We start from the raw sequence: 17,973 nt of genomic DNA, 5'->3' as shown, positions 1-17,973 counted from the left end.
TGGCTACCTAATAACTTAAATTAATTTCTTTTAACTTCCTTTTAAAACTTCTTAAGGGTAGGGTTTTAACAGCAGGTGGTAGGGCATTGTATTCCTTGGGTCCAAAGTACGAGAATCCCCTCTTGCCCCTCTCTAGGTGAACCCTCGGCAGTTGCAGCATGGCGTCCTGCCGAGTATGACGTTCCCTGACCGCCGACCGCAACATCAATCTTTTGTTCAGGTACGCAGGTCTACCAGTGTCAAGAACCTTGTGGACTATGGTGACAGTTTGTCTCCTTCAAATCTCCTTAATAGTTAACACACTTGCTTTCCGGCGGTAACTTGTAATATGGTCAAAATTTACGAATATTGTAAACAAACCTTACTGCACAGTTTTGGAGCCTATGAAGAATTGTAAGTTGTTCTTGACTCAAGCTGTAACCAAACACGGGAAGTGAATATTCGATTATAGGGAAAATAAGGGCCTGCACAAGTTGCAACTTTGCAGCCTCGGGAAGAATATTCTTCAGCCTGTAAAGCATCCTAAGTTTGCACATAACTCTACGATGTATCAACTCAATCTGGCTATTGAAAGTAAGCTCCGAGTCTATGCTGACTCCAAGAATCTTCAGCCTATCACACCTTAATAAATCAACACTATTGAGCGAAGTATTTCCCATATCAGCATTTAGGGTCTGTTTACCAAAGTGCATGACCGAACACTTTTCAGGGTTCAGCCTGAGACCGTGATCTTCTGACCATTTACTAACTGCTAACAAATCATTTCTCAGCTGAATACAAGCCTCGTTTGCCTCTGAGGGATGGTAAGATAGCAAGAGTTGACAATCATCTGCATAGAATACATTGTCCTGGTTGATCAGATGATAGAGATCAAGCATTATACAAAACACTTTAGCACCTATATTTTCAGCTGCGCTACAACTTTCAGTTTCATTTTGAAGCGCTGAGTTTGTCAATGGCGGCAGAGGAGTAGGGTGACACATAGTTATCAGTACGGAGTCTCCAACATGGCTTCCTACTGTCTTCCGTAGTTGCGTGTATTACAAAGAGATTGACAAGTGCAAGTTATTGTTGAACTTAGAATGTGACAGACAATTACGTAATTTTCCAGGTCCTTCGCCAACAGATACAACTTTAATTATTACACCAGTGTGGTGTTGAAAAATCTAGCAGTCTTTTAGCAAAATGTTCTACTGGAACATTGTCCCACACACAGCATTGTTGGGGAGCAAATGAGCTTTTCCAATTTTTAAAAATTTGAAATCCTGCAGGAACTGTTCAAAGCTTGCATCATAGTCCATCAAATTAGGCTTTTGGCAATATCTGGTTTTAATCACAAGACCATAAATAGTTGCTCCTTCAGGTTTTTGACATGTCAGGTGATTATTGATAAAATCATTAGGTTGTGATCAATAAATTTTTTCTCTAAAGACCACTGCCACACCCTGACTCATTTGAACATCAGCTGAGACGCAGTGTGAGAAAATTGTATCCACAGAGTCTTTAAATTCTTCTATGACATGGAACATATTTTTTCAACTAAACTAATTGGCAAATCTGTATCTATTTTTTTTTCTTTTCAACCTGCTCAAAAATTGAACTTAATATGTCAGTAATAAACCACACCAAATTTAGTTTTTCCTTTGTTGTTGAGATGCAATCCGTGTTGTGTAAAGTCGAAATGCTTGAGTACCAGATCTAGATCAACCAGATGTACAGAATTAAGACAACTTACTAACTCTCAAGTAGTTATTAATTTTGAAAATATCACTATGGAAATTATCCATAACATTTAAATTACACCTCATTGGGATTGTTGTTAAAAAATAAAGGTGTCTATTTGCTTAATTGAGCCAAATCTCATTCCAAAGTTGAGTAAACTGGAAGAAAACCCCTACATAGAGTGTTGTTAGTTCCATCCATCACAACAATGACATCATCCTTAGTATGATACATGAAGCAGTCTCAACTACTTAGAGGAGGCAGGCATTTGGCATAACTGACTCTACTACTGTAAGGTCATTTTGATTAATCCGCTCAAGTTTTTGTGCCAGTCATTTACCTTGACTATCTGAGTATAGTGAGTCAGCTTCCTTCTCATATTATTTCTCAAACTGGATATCTCATTCCTTTTAGAATTTCTGTTTTCACGAGGTTTCCGCAAATTTGGCTGGAAGACTTCGTCTTCAGATGTTTGTTGGTTGAACTATTCAGTAGACAAGTGTATATACTTATTAGACGTTGACATATATTGGTTGATATATCTGGGTAAAATGTGCTCTTCTGCTAGGTGTTTTGTAAGGATGATTTTTACCCTGATTTTTCTTGAGGACATAAATTATTTTGTTCACTTTTGTTTGTTTAACAACATAACAATGTTGCTGTTTCATTCAATCTTTTGTAACTTTGTATTAGTTTGTTTTGAGATATAAGTTTTGTCTTGTTCATCTTGATGTAAAATATTAGATATTTTAGTATGTTTGTGTTGAAATTTAGATACTAATTGCTGTAGACCAAGAACGCAAACTGTGCCCTCTTTCTTATATTAGCTTCTGACAAAGGAAAAGAATTTCTTCCGATAGCTTGGTAACAAAGCAGTGCACTCCTCAGACACCTTTGAAATGATAATATCAAAAATTAATAGATAATAATAGCTAATAACTTTTTAGGCCATTTTAGATTTTTCCCAAATATGTCATTTAAAGATCTAAAGAACAAAACTAATTTCGTCTCTATGTTATTATTTAATAAACCTATAAATGTCTTAGTAAAATACTACAAAAACCCTTTGAGCCTATCAATTTAGGGATCACCAATGTAAAAAGTCACATCAATTTTGGAAATATTTTTGGTGATAAGTCGGAGGGTTAAGAAGCAGAGTTCCTTAATTTTTCTAAATAAGATTTGGCACTTACTGATTAAACTGAGGCCACCGATAATAAACGGGATTTAGCAACTTTGGATGGGCCGTTACTCAATAAATACTATGGAACATATTTGTTTATCATTTGTACACAAATAGAACCTTATAGGAATTGTTATCTGCTCGGACAGTCAAATCAGTGAAAGTATGTCACGTCGAAAGTCATTAACCGGCGTAACTGCAGTGCTCTTATCAGATTGTACTTGATTCATGTCTTGGTTCATCATACATAACCTAACTCTGTAGCTCATTGTTATGTTTGTTTTCATACTGTACACTTGTTCTAGTGATTTGTAGATAGTACCTACAATGAGTGATATTTTGATTTGGAATATGCCAAAGAGCGAGGAAGAAGCTATATCGTTTTTAGTAAGAGATGTTTGCTGTCGCTGAAACAATGTGTGAATGGTCATACCATGAAATTGTATTTTTACTGCTAATAACCCATTTTGGCAATGTAATACTGTAATAAAGGTGGAGCTTCCAAATTAGATAAAACATGAACATTTTTTTCAGTATAAAGTTTATTGAAAACAATTATCTCCGTAACTATAAATCATCTTAACATTGATATTACCGGATGAAAGTCGCACATGAAGTTTATATTCTTCCGATTGTGCTCAAAGAAATGTTTATTGAACAAAATTAAAACTGAATATATTTAAAATAAGTTCATCATACTTCAATAACTTTATGGTGATAAATGTAATGTGAACACCTACAGTCTTACTATTGCATTCTTGCCATTTTAAACCAGTTAAATATTAATATATTCAATAAATCATAATTTTTTCGACCAATACTAAAAACAGTAATCTAGTAAATATTCACAAATATGTAGTCGCAAATGTTGAATCGTACGCGTTCTTAAGATGGTCTCGTTTATAAATTACAGTTTAAATTTGTTGCAGAGTCTCGGTAAAAATTCAACACAGATTTTAAAAATACAGTAATTAATAACATTTGAAATTGCCAGTAAGAAACCGTGGACTTAATTTCTAGATTAGTTCAATGAATATGGATAGTTAGGAATTTTTCAAAAACTACATAAAAAGTCCATTTTATATAAAACAAGAACACTACAATATGAAAACTAATAAGTATCCATTGGTTATTCATTTATATAATGTGGGGGGGGGGGTGGGGGGGGGGGGGGGTGGGGGGGGGGGGGGGTGGGGGGGGGGGGGGGTGGGGGGGGGGGGGGGTGGGGGGGGGGGGGGGTGGGGGGGGGTTCTGATAAATCAACAGTTTTTTATATACATTTTTATATGGTAATATTTTACTGATCATGTGTGTGAATATATATATATATATTCCAACAAATAAATACTAATTTTCAACTTTTGCTGAAATATTGGCTTAGTTAGAGTTTCATAAAGCATACAGAAACCTAGGTGTTAGCACTGTCAAGGCTGTACGAGTCGGTCCAACCTATTAGCAAAATTTTGGGGCATTATTGAGCCTAAAACAAGAGACAAACCAACATAATAATCTTTACCCATAATATATCACTAATATTTCAGCTCTGAAACACTTTTACTGCACTGCACAATAGCCTAAATTTAGATTGAATCTATGCTTACTAATTACACCATATCACACATAAAACCATGAAATTACTAACAAAAACACTATGTATCAATTTTAATATATCCATAATAAATTCATTTATAAGTACGAGAGGTCATTTTTTAAGAAAGAACCGTCTTATAATGGATCAAGGGAAACTTTATGTATGACATTAAATTGTATCACAAAGTAAATTATGAACATTTATTCACTTCTCTACATAGTTACCATAAACATTTAAAGATTTTTCAAGCCGTGGCACCAGCACCAACTCTGCCGCTTGACCGTTAAACCAGTTTGTAATAGTTTCTTTCAACATGTCATGATTTTCCAAGCGCATTCCACCAAGAAATTCCTTGAGTTTTGGAAAAAAATGAATGTCTGAAGGTGCTGTATGGTGGATGATTCAGTAATTCACAATGAAAATTGTCCAGCTGTGTCTGTGTTCTTACCACGATGTGAGGCCAAGCATTGTCGTGATGCAGAACAACACCGCTAGAGAGCAGGCCTCGTCAGCGGTTTTGTATAACATGCCTAAGCTTTAATAATAAAACCAATGGTCACATATGCTGCCTTAGTGTGGTGGCCGAAAGTAGAACAAACAACAGCTGCTAAAAGACTACAGAGTCTTCAAAGGCTAGCTTGCTTAAGAAGTACTCCTTTGACAACCCATATACTGTCTCTATCAAAAGTAGGGAACAATGGATTAAAAAGGAGGCCCACCCTACAAAAGGAGTCTTGAAGTTCATCAAGTTCTACACAGTTGGTTCATGCCTTGATTCTAGGGCAGGATACAGAATACACAGACCAGGAGTCGACATGGCTGTGCCCCTAGGAAAACATGCCACGGTTTTTTCAGGCGGAGGTCATGGCAATAGACTCATGTTCCAGAAGACTCATACAAATGAGGACAAAAAGATTAAAATACTTAATACTTTCTGATAGTAATAAAGGTACTTAATACCTGTTCGTTTGATTCGAAAGCAGTCTGGGAATGTAAGAATGCTCTAGATGAGCTGGCAACGATTAACAGAGTAACACTCGGTTGCGTACCGGGTCATGAAGGCATTCATGGAAATGAAAAAGCAGACATCCTCGCCAAAAAGGGAGCGGAATCCATGATGGTGGGGCCTGAGCCAGGTTGCGGGATAGCCTTCTCCAACAGTAAAGCTCTGGTCAAAGATTGGGAAAAGAGGATAAGAAACATTAATTGGAGTAGAGCCTCAGGATTAAGACCATCCAAAATGTTTATCTCTCTTATGTTAAAGGGTGGACAGCTCTCTTAGATCAGAATAAGGAGGATATAAGACTAATATTAAGAATGTTGACAGGACATGGCCTCCTAAGGAAACATCTTATGAGGGTAGGCCTTAGCCAGACTAACAAATGTAGACTCTGTGGAGAAGAGGAGGAATCAGCAGAGCATATTTGGTTAGATTGTCCTGCCATCTTAGAAACTTGGAAAAGATTCCTGGGAGCATATCTCCTCAGGCCCAAGGAAATCAGAGAACAGGAGCCCTAAAATTTGATCGGTTTTTGCAAAAGCCTCAGGCTTTGAGGACACAAAATTAAAATAAGGGAGCCGCAATGGTCCTTTTTAGGACTAAGCGCGGGGACAACTGTCCTTTTCCCTCAGGAAGGAAAAAAAAGCTTTAATAACGTTTCACAATATCACTCTGCATTTACTGTCATTCCTTATAGCAGAAAGTCTATCAAAAGTATGCCTTTCCATTCTCAAAAAACTGTGGCCAAGGTTCTTACTTGGTTTTTGTGGATTCGTCGGTGAGTTTGGGTGATGTCACTCACTGGATTAATTTGTAACTAAGTGTATCAGTACAGACCTGAAAACTTGTGGAAATTCCTGATGAAGTTCGTTAACCGTGAAGCAACTATATATTTGGTGAATTTCCTCATCAACTATTTGTATCAAACCTTCATTCATGACAGTAGGTCGTACTTCCTCATGAACATTTGTCCTTCCTTCATTAAAAAGCCTACACCGTTTTTGCACATTTCCATCGTTCATTTACACCTCACCATCAACTTCAACAAACTTGTCGTTTAACTTCAGTAGGACGAACTTCTTTTTCATTTAAAAACTGAATTACTGAATGCATTTCACAATCAGCGGGCTTAATGATTGACATGGTGACAAACAGAGCAGTAAAACCATACAGCCAACACAGGCAGAGACACGAAACATAATGGTGGTGTACTGGGGGACTGACCAAGAGAGGCTGACCTTGAACGGACGTCACATTACAGGATATGCAGGTACAATGCGTAATCGGTTCTTACTTTAAAAATGAGCCACGTAATTAAAACTATCTCATGAAATAAATAGCTTTTGTGACTAAACCAAAACAGACATTATCTTGATTCAAAATTGCTTAATAAAGACAATCGTTGACAAGACGAACAGAGGACAAGTTGAATGACATTAATGGAACATCACTGTTGCCAAGACATGAAAACTAATTGAAATCAGCAATTATTTCTATTATAAATGGTATATACATAGTGGTGGTAGTGTTGGATTATGTACTGTCAAAGTTGGTGCATGTTGCATTGACATTATTACGTTGACCAATACTACAGAATTATTCGGATCAACATTAGAATGTTGATTACCAGTTTAAGAGTTGAGAGCTTCAAACGTTAAGCCACATTGTTAATAGTTATTATTTTATATGGCTTTGTGCGTGTATGAGCACTTCTGGTTTGAATGAATTATATTTCCAATTCCAAGGCTGAGTTAAACAGTAATAATAAAACATTTTGCTAGTTCTTGTTTTCACCAAAACACACAAAATTATCAATACAAACTTTGATATTACATTTGATCAAATAACCAAGGGTCTGCCATATAGATTTTATTTTGCAAAACTCTGCATAGGCGTAGTCTACTACGTCTACTCTAAAGCGGCCCATACACTAGACGTGCAATGCACACCATGCAAGCACGACGTGCCAAAATTGGACGAAACGTGCCAGTGTGTGGAGGTCTCCGTGCTAAGCACGCCGTGCATTGCATGGCACGATAGCAATCAAGATCGGTTTGATTTTCGGCGTGCCGTGCCACCTGCCGCCGTGCCATCCTGGAAGTGTGTGGACCAGTCCCGCGCTACGTGCTGAGAGTGGAGTGTCTTTTGAGGTTAATTTTCGTTTTCTCGCGGCAAATACTCTCCTATATTTATCACGTCGACTGCTGACACAAAAATTTTTCGTGGCAACTAACCGTTGTTCCGCCGTTATAGCTTTTCTCAGATTAGTGTCTTGTCTTTCGATGCGTGGCCTAACCTTTTCAACACATAACTAAATGTTTCGTCATCCATTCGCAAGTAGATCCTGTAATCATTTTTATGATTTTCACGTAAGTCTTTCAGTAGTCTCATATCAGAATACATTTCTCTCTCTTTTAACCAATTTTTCGTCCATAATTGTCTTCTTCTCTTCTTTACTTTGCTATCGTCATGAATCGCACCAATCAACAATACTGTTAACGCTTTATGTTTAGTAGTAAAATATAAGAGGCATAGTAGTAAAATATCACAGCACGACAATACTACACAATATCACAATACCACAACCAACTTCTAGCACGTCACGGGACTGACTAAACTGTCAGTGTGTGGGGCACAAAGTGCCATGCCAAGCACGGCGTGCCAGTATAAAAAACTGCACGGCGTGCAATGCACGTCTAGTGTATGGGCCGCTTTAGGCACTTAAAGGGTTAACATAAATTTAATGGTAAATAATTACAGAAGCGTGTACTCAAATTTCAATATCTGTTTTTTAAGATGTTTTATTTTTGTTATGTACTTTCATCATTTGGTTGGTAATCAAGTTTGGATGTGGATCCAAATCATGCAATAAGCCCAGACAGGATAAAAAAAAGATCAATTAGTCTATTCTAGCGTACCCTTCAAATTGGTATCTGTTATTTCTAAAGAAATTGAGCACATTGTGAATGGGGATTTCTTTATTTTGATCCTAATATAGTGACTAATATCTAAACACAGAGAACTTATCAACTAATATCTAAACACAGAGAACTTATCAACTTACTGAAGCCATCGTTCTCCTGTTGTTCCTGGTTGTGGGATATGTAAGAACAGGTGAACCCAAGTGTCCTGTCGCCTCGCTTGATGTCAACTTCAAATGTTGGCCTTGACTTCAGTTCAATATTTGGTTTGTCCATGTTTGGGTTAATATCAGGTTCCGTATCAGAGTCCACGCTATGATTCACATTGAAATTGATTTCTATCCTGAAAAAGTGTAACGCAATATAATAAAGAAATATATACCTGTGTGTTGAGAGATATTTTAACCTAATCAGAAAAAAATATTATATTTTTCTAATTTGTCCTTTCTACTCCTTAAACTTGATTTAAGTTTACAGGTTGAAAGAAAAGTAATAAACCCTTTGCAGGCCAGTACAGAGTACAACAGCACTGTCCAAAAGAATAAACCTATATTATTAAATTTGCTTGTTCTTGTTTACTAAACATATTCTTTGCATAACCACATTTCTATTTATCAGTTTAAAAGCAATTGATGCATATTACTCAATTCATTAAATTGATAATGTATCTTCCATGATTCTACTATCAAAAATAAGGGCACCAAATTGTAAATGTTTAAAATTGTTCTTGATGGGAGAACCCAAAGCAATTTTACTACAGCTGATTCTTAATCCCAAAATATGTGTCATTTACGGGTATATACGATACACTCTTTAATAATACTACACTCATTCGGTTGTTTTTATCAAACGAAGAATTTATTTAACTTAAGATATGATTTTATCTCATTAATTATATTAATGTTTAATTGTTTATAACAAAAAGTAACTATTTTTTGGAGAATTAGTAAATGGCGATGAATATGAGGAAATTGTGTGAGATTAACGATTGAAAGTTCTCGATGAATGGTCAAGAGAAGTTTGCAGAGTGGAACAACGGCAGAGTTTCTGGTAGACCGTCTAAGTGATTTTTCATATTGCAGGTAAGTGTGGCTGTCTAGGGAGAATATTTTTCTCCATTTCACAAAAGCAATTACTTACTGATATCGATCAAGCTATAAATTTTGTAACGTTTCTCTGATATGTAGGTCTAAACAAACGTTAGTTTTGTTATTTTTTTAAATCCTATTGTCAAATTTATTTCATTAGAAATTGTAAAGTGTTAAATTTGATGTTAATGTATTACAATTCCTGTTGCTTACGATTAATATATAATAATAAAGTTGCATAATATATTGAATTGTTCAGTAATAGTAATAACAATTGACTCACAAGTGTAGGCTGCTTATTAAAGTCTCCTCTCATTTACATGTAAAAAAAGTGTATGAAGATTTTTAGTTTACTTTTATACTAATTATTATGTATATAAATACTTTTTTAAGGACATCCAATCTATCAGATGTTGGTTCTCTTCACCTAGAACATTAGCGTATAATGTACTAGATGTCGGCTGCAGAAGGATTACAAAGCACAAGTAACATTAAATACCTACTTTCATTTATTTAAACAGTTTTACAAATATTTATACCCAATCACATTGTTTAATTCACTAGTCTGACAAAGGTAAAACTACATCTAAAGGAATTCAAGCAGTAAATTTACCAAAACTTACTTTTCATCTCCTGCTGCTTTTGATAAACTCACTTCTGAACCATCTAATTTTACTTTAAATCCACAGACTTCAGTCGGAATGTTTTTGGTTTTCTGTAATTTCCTTTCTGCAGCAATCTCTTCATGTAAAAATTCAACCAATTCTTGTTCAGCTGAAAACAAATAGATTTATTAGTTTCTGGATTCAATGTTTTGGGTGTTTCGGTATATGGTAGGTGACTCAGTTCTTCATCTTTAGTATGTATAGACAATGTGTAACAAATTTGTGTCCAATTATTTAATACAAAACCACCAATTCCACAAATTATTGTAAATACTTGAGGATCCCGAGTGTCTCGAGCAATTTAATTTCCCTATTATGAGGAAATATCTTTCAGAATAGATTTGCTGTATAATATATCTAAATAAAAAACCATATAATTTCAGATATCCAATACAAAACTTACTTCGCCTAGCTTCAAGTGATTACTTACACCAAATAAAATTCCTGTAAACATCTCACAAAGTACATTGTAGAAGCTCCTTTCACTTAGTAATCCTCTATCCTCTGAGTAAACTCCATCTACTATTTGCTATCTGTGTAACAATGACTAACCGCTTTCAAGAAGTTGTTGCAAGTATCCTCTCTAAAACTTCTAGTCTGTACAAATACTCATGTAGATTACATGTGCGTAGGTCAGCTAACATGCCACTTTCTAAATTTCCGTTTCAAGGACGAGCTTTCGACAAAAAAAAGAAGACAATACATTAATTACATGAAAACATTTTTTTAGATGATACAAGTTAGTTACTGTTGAAAAATTCGGCATCGGTTCATTATATCAATAGTTATAATTAAGTAATACCATTTGTCAATATCAACGTAAAAAAATTGGCTCCACTTATCGTACTCTACCCGAACAAAATGAAACTTTGTTTAGCCTATACTAAGTTTGAGCAACGTAGTACTCAAGTTAAAATTACTTAACAGAGTTAACATGTACAACATTTAATTTGTTCTAGGGTAATCGAGATTCGATATTATCGATCATTATAGTGTTGGCCGCCTATCATACTACAGCCCATCTGAATGCAAATGGTAAAGATTGATAAAGATCAATTGTGCATTCATGCCAAGTGATACATGATGGGTGATAATTTCCTACAAGAAATCCTAAATGGCATCTACCACAATAGCAAATTCCAATTAGTGGTTTTGGCAATGAAATAGTTAGGCTAAGATATTATTTAGGGTAGGGTACCACAAGCGGACCCAGTTTTTTATAACAATATTGACAAACGATATTACTCAATTGCAACACTTTTCCATATAATTTTTTCATATTCTTTTACAGATAATAACAGACAGTCGAAAGCTCATGGAGTGGCATATCAGCCAACCTGCTTGCAAATCATTTCTCCTATTTAAGCAGAAGAGAAGTACGGTTTTCTAGGGAAGATGCTTCAACAACTTCTCGAAAACAGTTAATCATCACTACACAAGAGAAAAAATATAAATAATTAACCCTATGGGTGCCACGGGTATTTTCCGAAGGCATATGCATAAAGTGCCACGCTGTTTTTTCGCATATTTGTAAGCTTTTGGGAAAAAAGCTGTTGTAAAATAACTAAGTTACCAAACAGATTTCCATCATTTTGTTGTTGTTTTTTTTCTTATTAAATGCAGAATATGATACATATCGTTACAAATAAAATTTGATTTATAAAAATATAAAAATGTCAGTATTTATAAAAAAAAGTTTTTTACTTTTGTATAAAAAGTTAAGTTTTGACCTAATTTGTGTGTATACGGTATTTTTAAGATTTTTTTCTTTATACCATGATAAATGCCATGATTCTAAATAAAACACACGTGTATTATCTTATTCTAGAATTTTAAAAACCTGGTATTATATGTATTAACAAAATGCTGCCCGGTACCGACATTTTATAAACTGTACTTCATTTGTCAGAGTTTAGAAATTACTTAGTAATGATGCCGTTACGCAACACGGTACTCGTCCGCTACGTCGCGTGATTGGAAGAAAGAATCATCTTACAGGTACTTATCACAGCCCACTATTTTTGGATGAGTTTTCCTTATCAGAGATCAAAATAAACTTCATTATACATTGCTTCTTCCATAATGAATCGAAAAATACTCGATGAGTCATACTTCCTATCTCCAAATCGTCTCCAAATAGACACACGAATGACCTGACATTTTCGAATAATGAAACGTTGTTCTTATAGTTGTTGATTTAATTGATTGCCGTAATGACTTGTAAATTCCAAAATAGATCAGTTGTTTTTTAATACTGTAATTTATTTTGTCCTCGATAAGGAAAACTCGTCCAAAAATAGTGGCTTCTTGATAAGTACCTAAACAACATAAGTTTCACAGATAAAATAGTAGAGAAACAACATAAAACTCGTATTTATTGATAGTTTGGAAACCTATTGAATACAGCCGTCGGATTATTTGGCCAAAATAATCTTGTACTATATAAAATATTATCGAAATACGAAACGTCAAAATTGGCGACGCTGGCACTTTATGCACTTTTCATACCGTCAAAATTAGCGACGCTGTGGCACTCAAAGGGTTAAGTATATTTCGTATTTCCTGTTATTAATGTTTTTATGCTGCTATCAATTCATTATTTATGAGATTTTCCAACTTCCAGTTCTAATTGTTTGTTTGATCATTAGAGCTTATTTATTATTTACAAGATTACAACCATGTGTAAGTTACAGTATTAGTCAGTTAAATTTAAAATATAATTGTGTTTATGGCTATTGATAGGTGTTAACCCTTTGAGTGCCACGGGTACTTTCCGAAGGCATATGCATAAAGTGCCACGCTGTTTTTCCCATATTTGTAAGCTTTTGGGAAAAAAGCTGTTGTAAAATAACTACCAAACAGATTTCCATCATTTTGTTGTTGTTTTTTTTTCTTATTAAATGCAGAATATGATACATATCGTTACAAATAAAATTTGATTTATAAAAATATAAAAAGTTAAGTTTTGACCTAATTTGTGTGTATACGGTATTTTTAAGATTTTTTTCTTTATACCATGATAAATGCCATGATTCTAAATAAAAACACACGTGTATTATCTTATTCTAGAATTTTAAAAACCTGGTATTATATGTATTAACAAAATGCTGCCCGGTACCGACATTTTATAAACTGTACTTCATTTGTCAGAGTTTAGAAATTACTTAGTAATGATGCCGTTACGCAACACGGTACTCGTCCGCTACGTCGCGTGATTGGAAGAAAGAATCATCTTACAGGTACTTATCACAGCCCACTATTTTTGGACGAGTTTTCCTTATCAGAGATCAAAATAAACTTCATTATACATTGCTTCTTCCATAATGAATCGAAAAATACTCGATGAGTCATACTTCCTATCTCCAAAATCGTCTCCAAATAGACACACGAATGACCTGACATTTTCGAATAATGAAACGTTGTTCTTATAGTTGTTGATTTAATTGATTGCCGTAATGACTTGTAAATTCCAAAATAGATCAGTTGTTTTTAATATACTGTAATTTATTTTGTCCTCGATAAGGAAAACTCGTCCAAAAATAGTGGCTTCTTGATAAGTACCTAAACAACATAAGTTTCACAGATAAAATAGTAGAGAAACAACATAAAACTCGTATTTATTGATAGTTTGGAACCTATTGAATACAGCCGTCGGATTATTTGGCCAAAATAATCTTGTACTATATAAAATATTATCGAAATACGAAACGTCAAAATTGGCGACGCTGGCACTTTATGCACTTTTCGTACCGTCAAAATTAGCGACGCTGTGGCACTCAAAGGGTTAAGTATATTTCGTATTTCCTGTTATTAATGTTTTTATGCTGCTATCAATTCATTATTTATGAGATTTTCCAACTTCCAGTTCTAATTGTTTGTTTGATCATTAGAGCTTATTTATTATTTACAAGATTACAACCATGTGTAAGTTACAGTATTAGTCAGTTAAATTTAAAATATAATTGTGTTTATGGCTATTGATAGGTGTTAACCCTTTGAGTGCCACGGGTACTTTCCGAAGGCATATGCATAAAGTGCCACGCTGTTTTTCCCATATTTGTAAGCTTTTGGGAAAAAAGCTGTTGTAAAATAACTACCAAACAGATTTCCATCATTTTGTTGTTGTTTTTTTTCTTATTAAATGCAGAATATGATACATATCGTTACAAATAAAATTTGATTTAAAAAAATAAAAAAATTTTAGTATTTATAAAAAAAGTTTTTTACTTTTGTATAAAAAGTTAAGTTTCGACCTAATTTGTGTGTATACGGTATTTTTAAGATTTTTTTTCTTTATACCATGATAAAGGCCATATGATTATAAATAAAACCCATGTGTAATATCTTATTATAGAATTTTAAAAACATGGCATTATATGTATTAACAAAATGCTGCCCGGTACCGACATTTTATAAACTGTACTTCATTTGTCAGAGTTTAGAAATTACTTAGTAATGATGTAGTTTTCCCAATAAATCTAATAAAACATTAATACAACACAAATAATTATGATTAGTAAATTTAGAAACTAATACTTGCTAACATATTTACATAAAAGTTTACATTTACTAAATAATAACCCTAATAATATTTACACTGAAAATTCACGTTTTTTCGCTTGAACACAACTCAAATCATACATTACTTTTGTAAAGAAATACAGTAAAATACTATATAAGTTACTATTTTATTTTGTATTAACTCAAATGCTTGGTTATCGGCACATAAACAACAAGAAAGGCCGTTACGCAACACGGTACTCGTCCGCTACGTCGCGTGACTGTAAGACAGAATCATCGTACAGGTACTTATCACAGCCCACTATTTTTGGACGAGTTTTCCTTATCAGAGATCAAAATAAACTTCATTATACGTTCCTTCCTCCATAATGAATAGAAAAATACTCGATGAGTCATACTTCTTATCTCCAAATCGTCTCCAAATAGACACACGAATGACCTGACATTTCCGAATAATGAAACGTTGTTCTTATAGTTTTTGATTTAATTGATTGTCGTAATAACTTGTACATTCCAAAATAGGTTAAATAAAGTCAGTTGTTTTTAACAATGTAATTTATTTTGTCCCCGATAAGGAAAACTCGTCCAAAAATAGTGGCTTCTTGATAAGTACCCAAACAACATAAGTTTCACAGATAAAATAGTACAGAAACAACATAAAACTCGTATTTATTGATAGTTTGGAACCTATTGAATACAACCGTCTGATTATTTGGCCCAAATAATCTTGTACTATATAAAATACTATCGAAATACGAAACGTCAAAATTGGCGACGCTGGCACTTTATGCACTTTTCGTAGCGTCAAAATTAGCGACGCTGTGGCACTCAAAGGGTTAATATGATTTATAAACGCTTATTCGATATTAAGTATCATGATTGATTGCAATCCATATAAAAAAATCCTGTCCCCTTATCATACTCTACCCAATTAATTTTTAATATCAATTAATAAAACTCAGTGAGCTTATCATTAGATTGCTATTCTTAAAGATTAACCTGAAAATTCAAACTTCTGCTTTATAAAATTGGAAACATATCCTTCCTACTCATTAAAAAAAAGTAACATTACCTTTCGTATGAGCTCTCATAAGTCCACAACCACAACCGCACATAGTGCTAGGTGTAGAAAGTTGCATATTACTAGAAAGATCACTCCTATTACACATGTGCCATAGAGTCCTAGCAAATTGCCTTTTGGCTGTTCCAGTCCCTACATTTTGATGAAGTAGACTCGTTAAACATCTTAGGGACGAGGTTTTTAAAACACTTTTCACCAAACTATTCATATTATTGTATAAAAATATGAATTAAAGCTTAAAACTTCAACCGAAAGCAAGACCCCTAGTATGATAAAAATACTAAAGCAAATACCGGATGCCCATGAACACAGCAAGCTGAAGTGGGCCTAGAGTAGAAGGCTAGCAATAAAAAAGTCGAAAAGCCGCCTACCTGGGGGCAAATCGGCTCATGATGATGCAATACAATAACAAGTTAACCAACGTAACAACAAACAAAAATTAACGAATATATACATATATATAATACAGTATATTTTATTTGTCAACCACCTTACGTTTAACGTGCATACTAAAGTACAAAGTACTTGGATTAAAAGTTTAAAACAAACTAAGCCTAAAAGGAATTAATTCTTAAATGAAATCACCTATCAAAAATCAATTCCAAGTCACAAAAACAACTCAGCCAAAATGATTTTTCAAGATCAGCTAAGCCTCCCGGAAAATAGCACAAGGAGCAATGCTTGATTGTGTGCTCCATTGTCTGAGAACCCAATCCTCAATCACACCTGATCAAGGGTAATTCCCCAATTTGAAATCGGTTCAGAAGGACCCAATTATTTATAGGAAGGTAGGTACCACCTATTCTAGTCATTGTATTAAAAATTAAAAAAAAAATGTTCCGTTCTTCGAACAAAACACATAAGACAGCCCAGTAAGTATTTAGTGAAAACCCTTATAAAATAAACTAGGATGCCTGAACGTAAGGGGGATTTACAGATCGTACGGGAGTTTCGGCCTGAGGCAGGTTCTGCAAGATGGGCAAGTTAGAAGTAGAAATGAATTCCTAAAAATCTCTAAGGAATACAATCTGTAAAATGCTTTTCCTAGATGAGCTATATTACTCAGTACTAGAATCCAATCAAGAGAAAATGCCTTGTGAGCGTTACTTATCGATTTCATGACCCTATTCAGCTGTACATCGACCCTTTACTGTAGTAATTTGTATGTATGTATGTGTAATGGTAGCACATTCACCCGGCAAGTGAGAGATCCGGGTTCGAGTCCCGGTGGAGTAAGTACTTTTTGCGATTCAATGTTTATTGGAATTAAATAAGGCTATTGTCATTTATACAACTTTAATGTATGTATATATATATATATATATATATATATATATATACATTTTTCCAAATTGTCTCAAGGCTACTCTGACCGTTCTGATTTATATGAAGGTGGTCTCATTTAATTGCAAACTATAGGCCGATATACTTGATACCTGAACTAGCTAAGGTGCATGAAACTGTTAAGAAAAATCAGATGGTATGTTGGTATGTTATTAAAAACACCCAACACGATTTCAGAGAGAGGAGAAGTCAACTTTGACTGTATGGAAGCTTGTTTCTGATATTTTTAATACATATGAGAAAGGGCGATCTTTGTTACTAATCTTTACGGACATAGCAAGGCCATCAAGTCTGTTCGTCGATCATGAAATCCTACTTGAAAAACTGAGATATATATAGAGCCTATGGACCGGACTTGCAGTTGTTTGTTTCCTACCTTTAAGATCGTCTACAGATAGTCTCAATAAGACGAGCCTCGTCTTCGCCTCTTTCAGTGAATTATTGGTTCCCTATGGCTCGGTCATCGTACTGTGCTATTCATCATAGCAATACATGACATCGTCTGCTGAATGATATCCTACTTTTCGCCGAAGACACTACCATCTGTTCAAAAGGCTAAACGCCAAAAATTAGAGCGATAATGGCAAAATAGATATTCTTTCTCAGGGCTAGGTGATTGCTTCAGACTAATACACTGAGCATAAGATCTGGTAAAAACACAGATTGTATGATTTGTGATATGTGCCTATGCAAGCTACCGAACGTTGAGGCAGTTAAGCTTTTAGGCTTTCATTTGGAGTCAAGGCTACTGTGGAATTAAGATTAAAGATGTTTATTAAGCTATTAGGTACAATGTACAATACGCCAAGTCATAGATATTACTTAAAGTAAGATCACACCATGCAGTCAAAGAACAA

At 34.5% G+C, this 17,973-nt stretch overlaps 1 protein-coding gene across 1 annotated transcript; it reads right to left on the bottom strand.

The window, feature by feature from the left end:
- Nucleotides 1-8,507: 8,507 nt before the first annotated feature.
- LOC124367152 (complement component 1 Q subcomponent-binding protein, mitochondrial-like) lies at nt 8,508-16,127 on the bottom strand. Its single transcript, XM_046823801.1, has 3 exons — nt 15,764-16,127; nt 10,129-10,279; nt 8,508-8,760 (listed from the first exon to the last, which is right to left on the bottom strand). The coding sequence occupies exons 1-3, from the start codon at nt 15,978-15,980 to the stop codon at nt 8,523-8,525; spliced, it is 606 nt and encodes a 201-aa protein (XP_046679757.1). The 5' UTR covers nt 15,981-16,127; the 3' UTR covers nt 8,508-8,522.
- Between the last annotated feature and the right edge of the window lie 1,846 nt (nt 16,128-17,973).

This window comes from Homalodisca vitripennis, chromosome 8, assembly GCF_021130785.1.
Source record: "Homalodisca vitripennis isolate AUS2020 chromosome 8, UT_GWSS_2.1, whole genome shotgun sequence".
Taxonomy (NCBI): Eukaryota; Metazoa; Arthropoda; class Insecta; order Hemiptera; family Cicadellidae; genus Homalodisca; species Homalodisca vitripennis.
The sequence above is the reverse complement of the archived record's forward strand: the minus strand, read 5'-3'. Positions and strand labels throughout refer to the sequence as shown.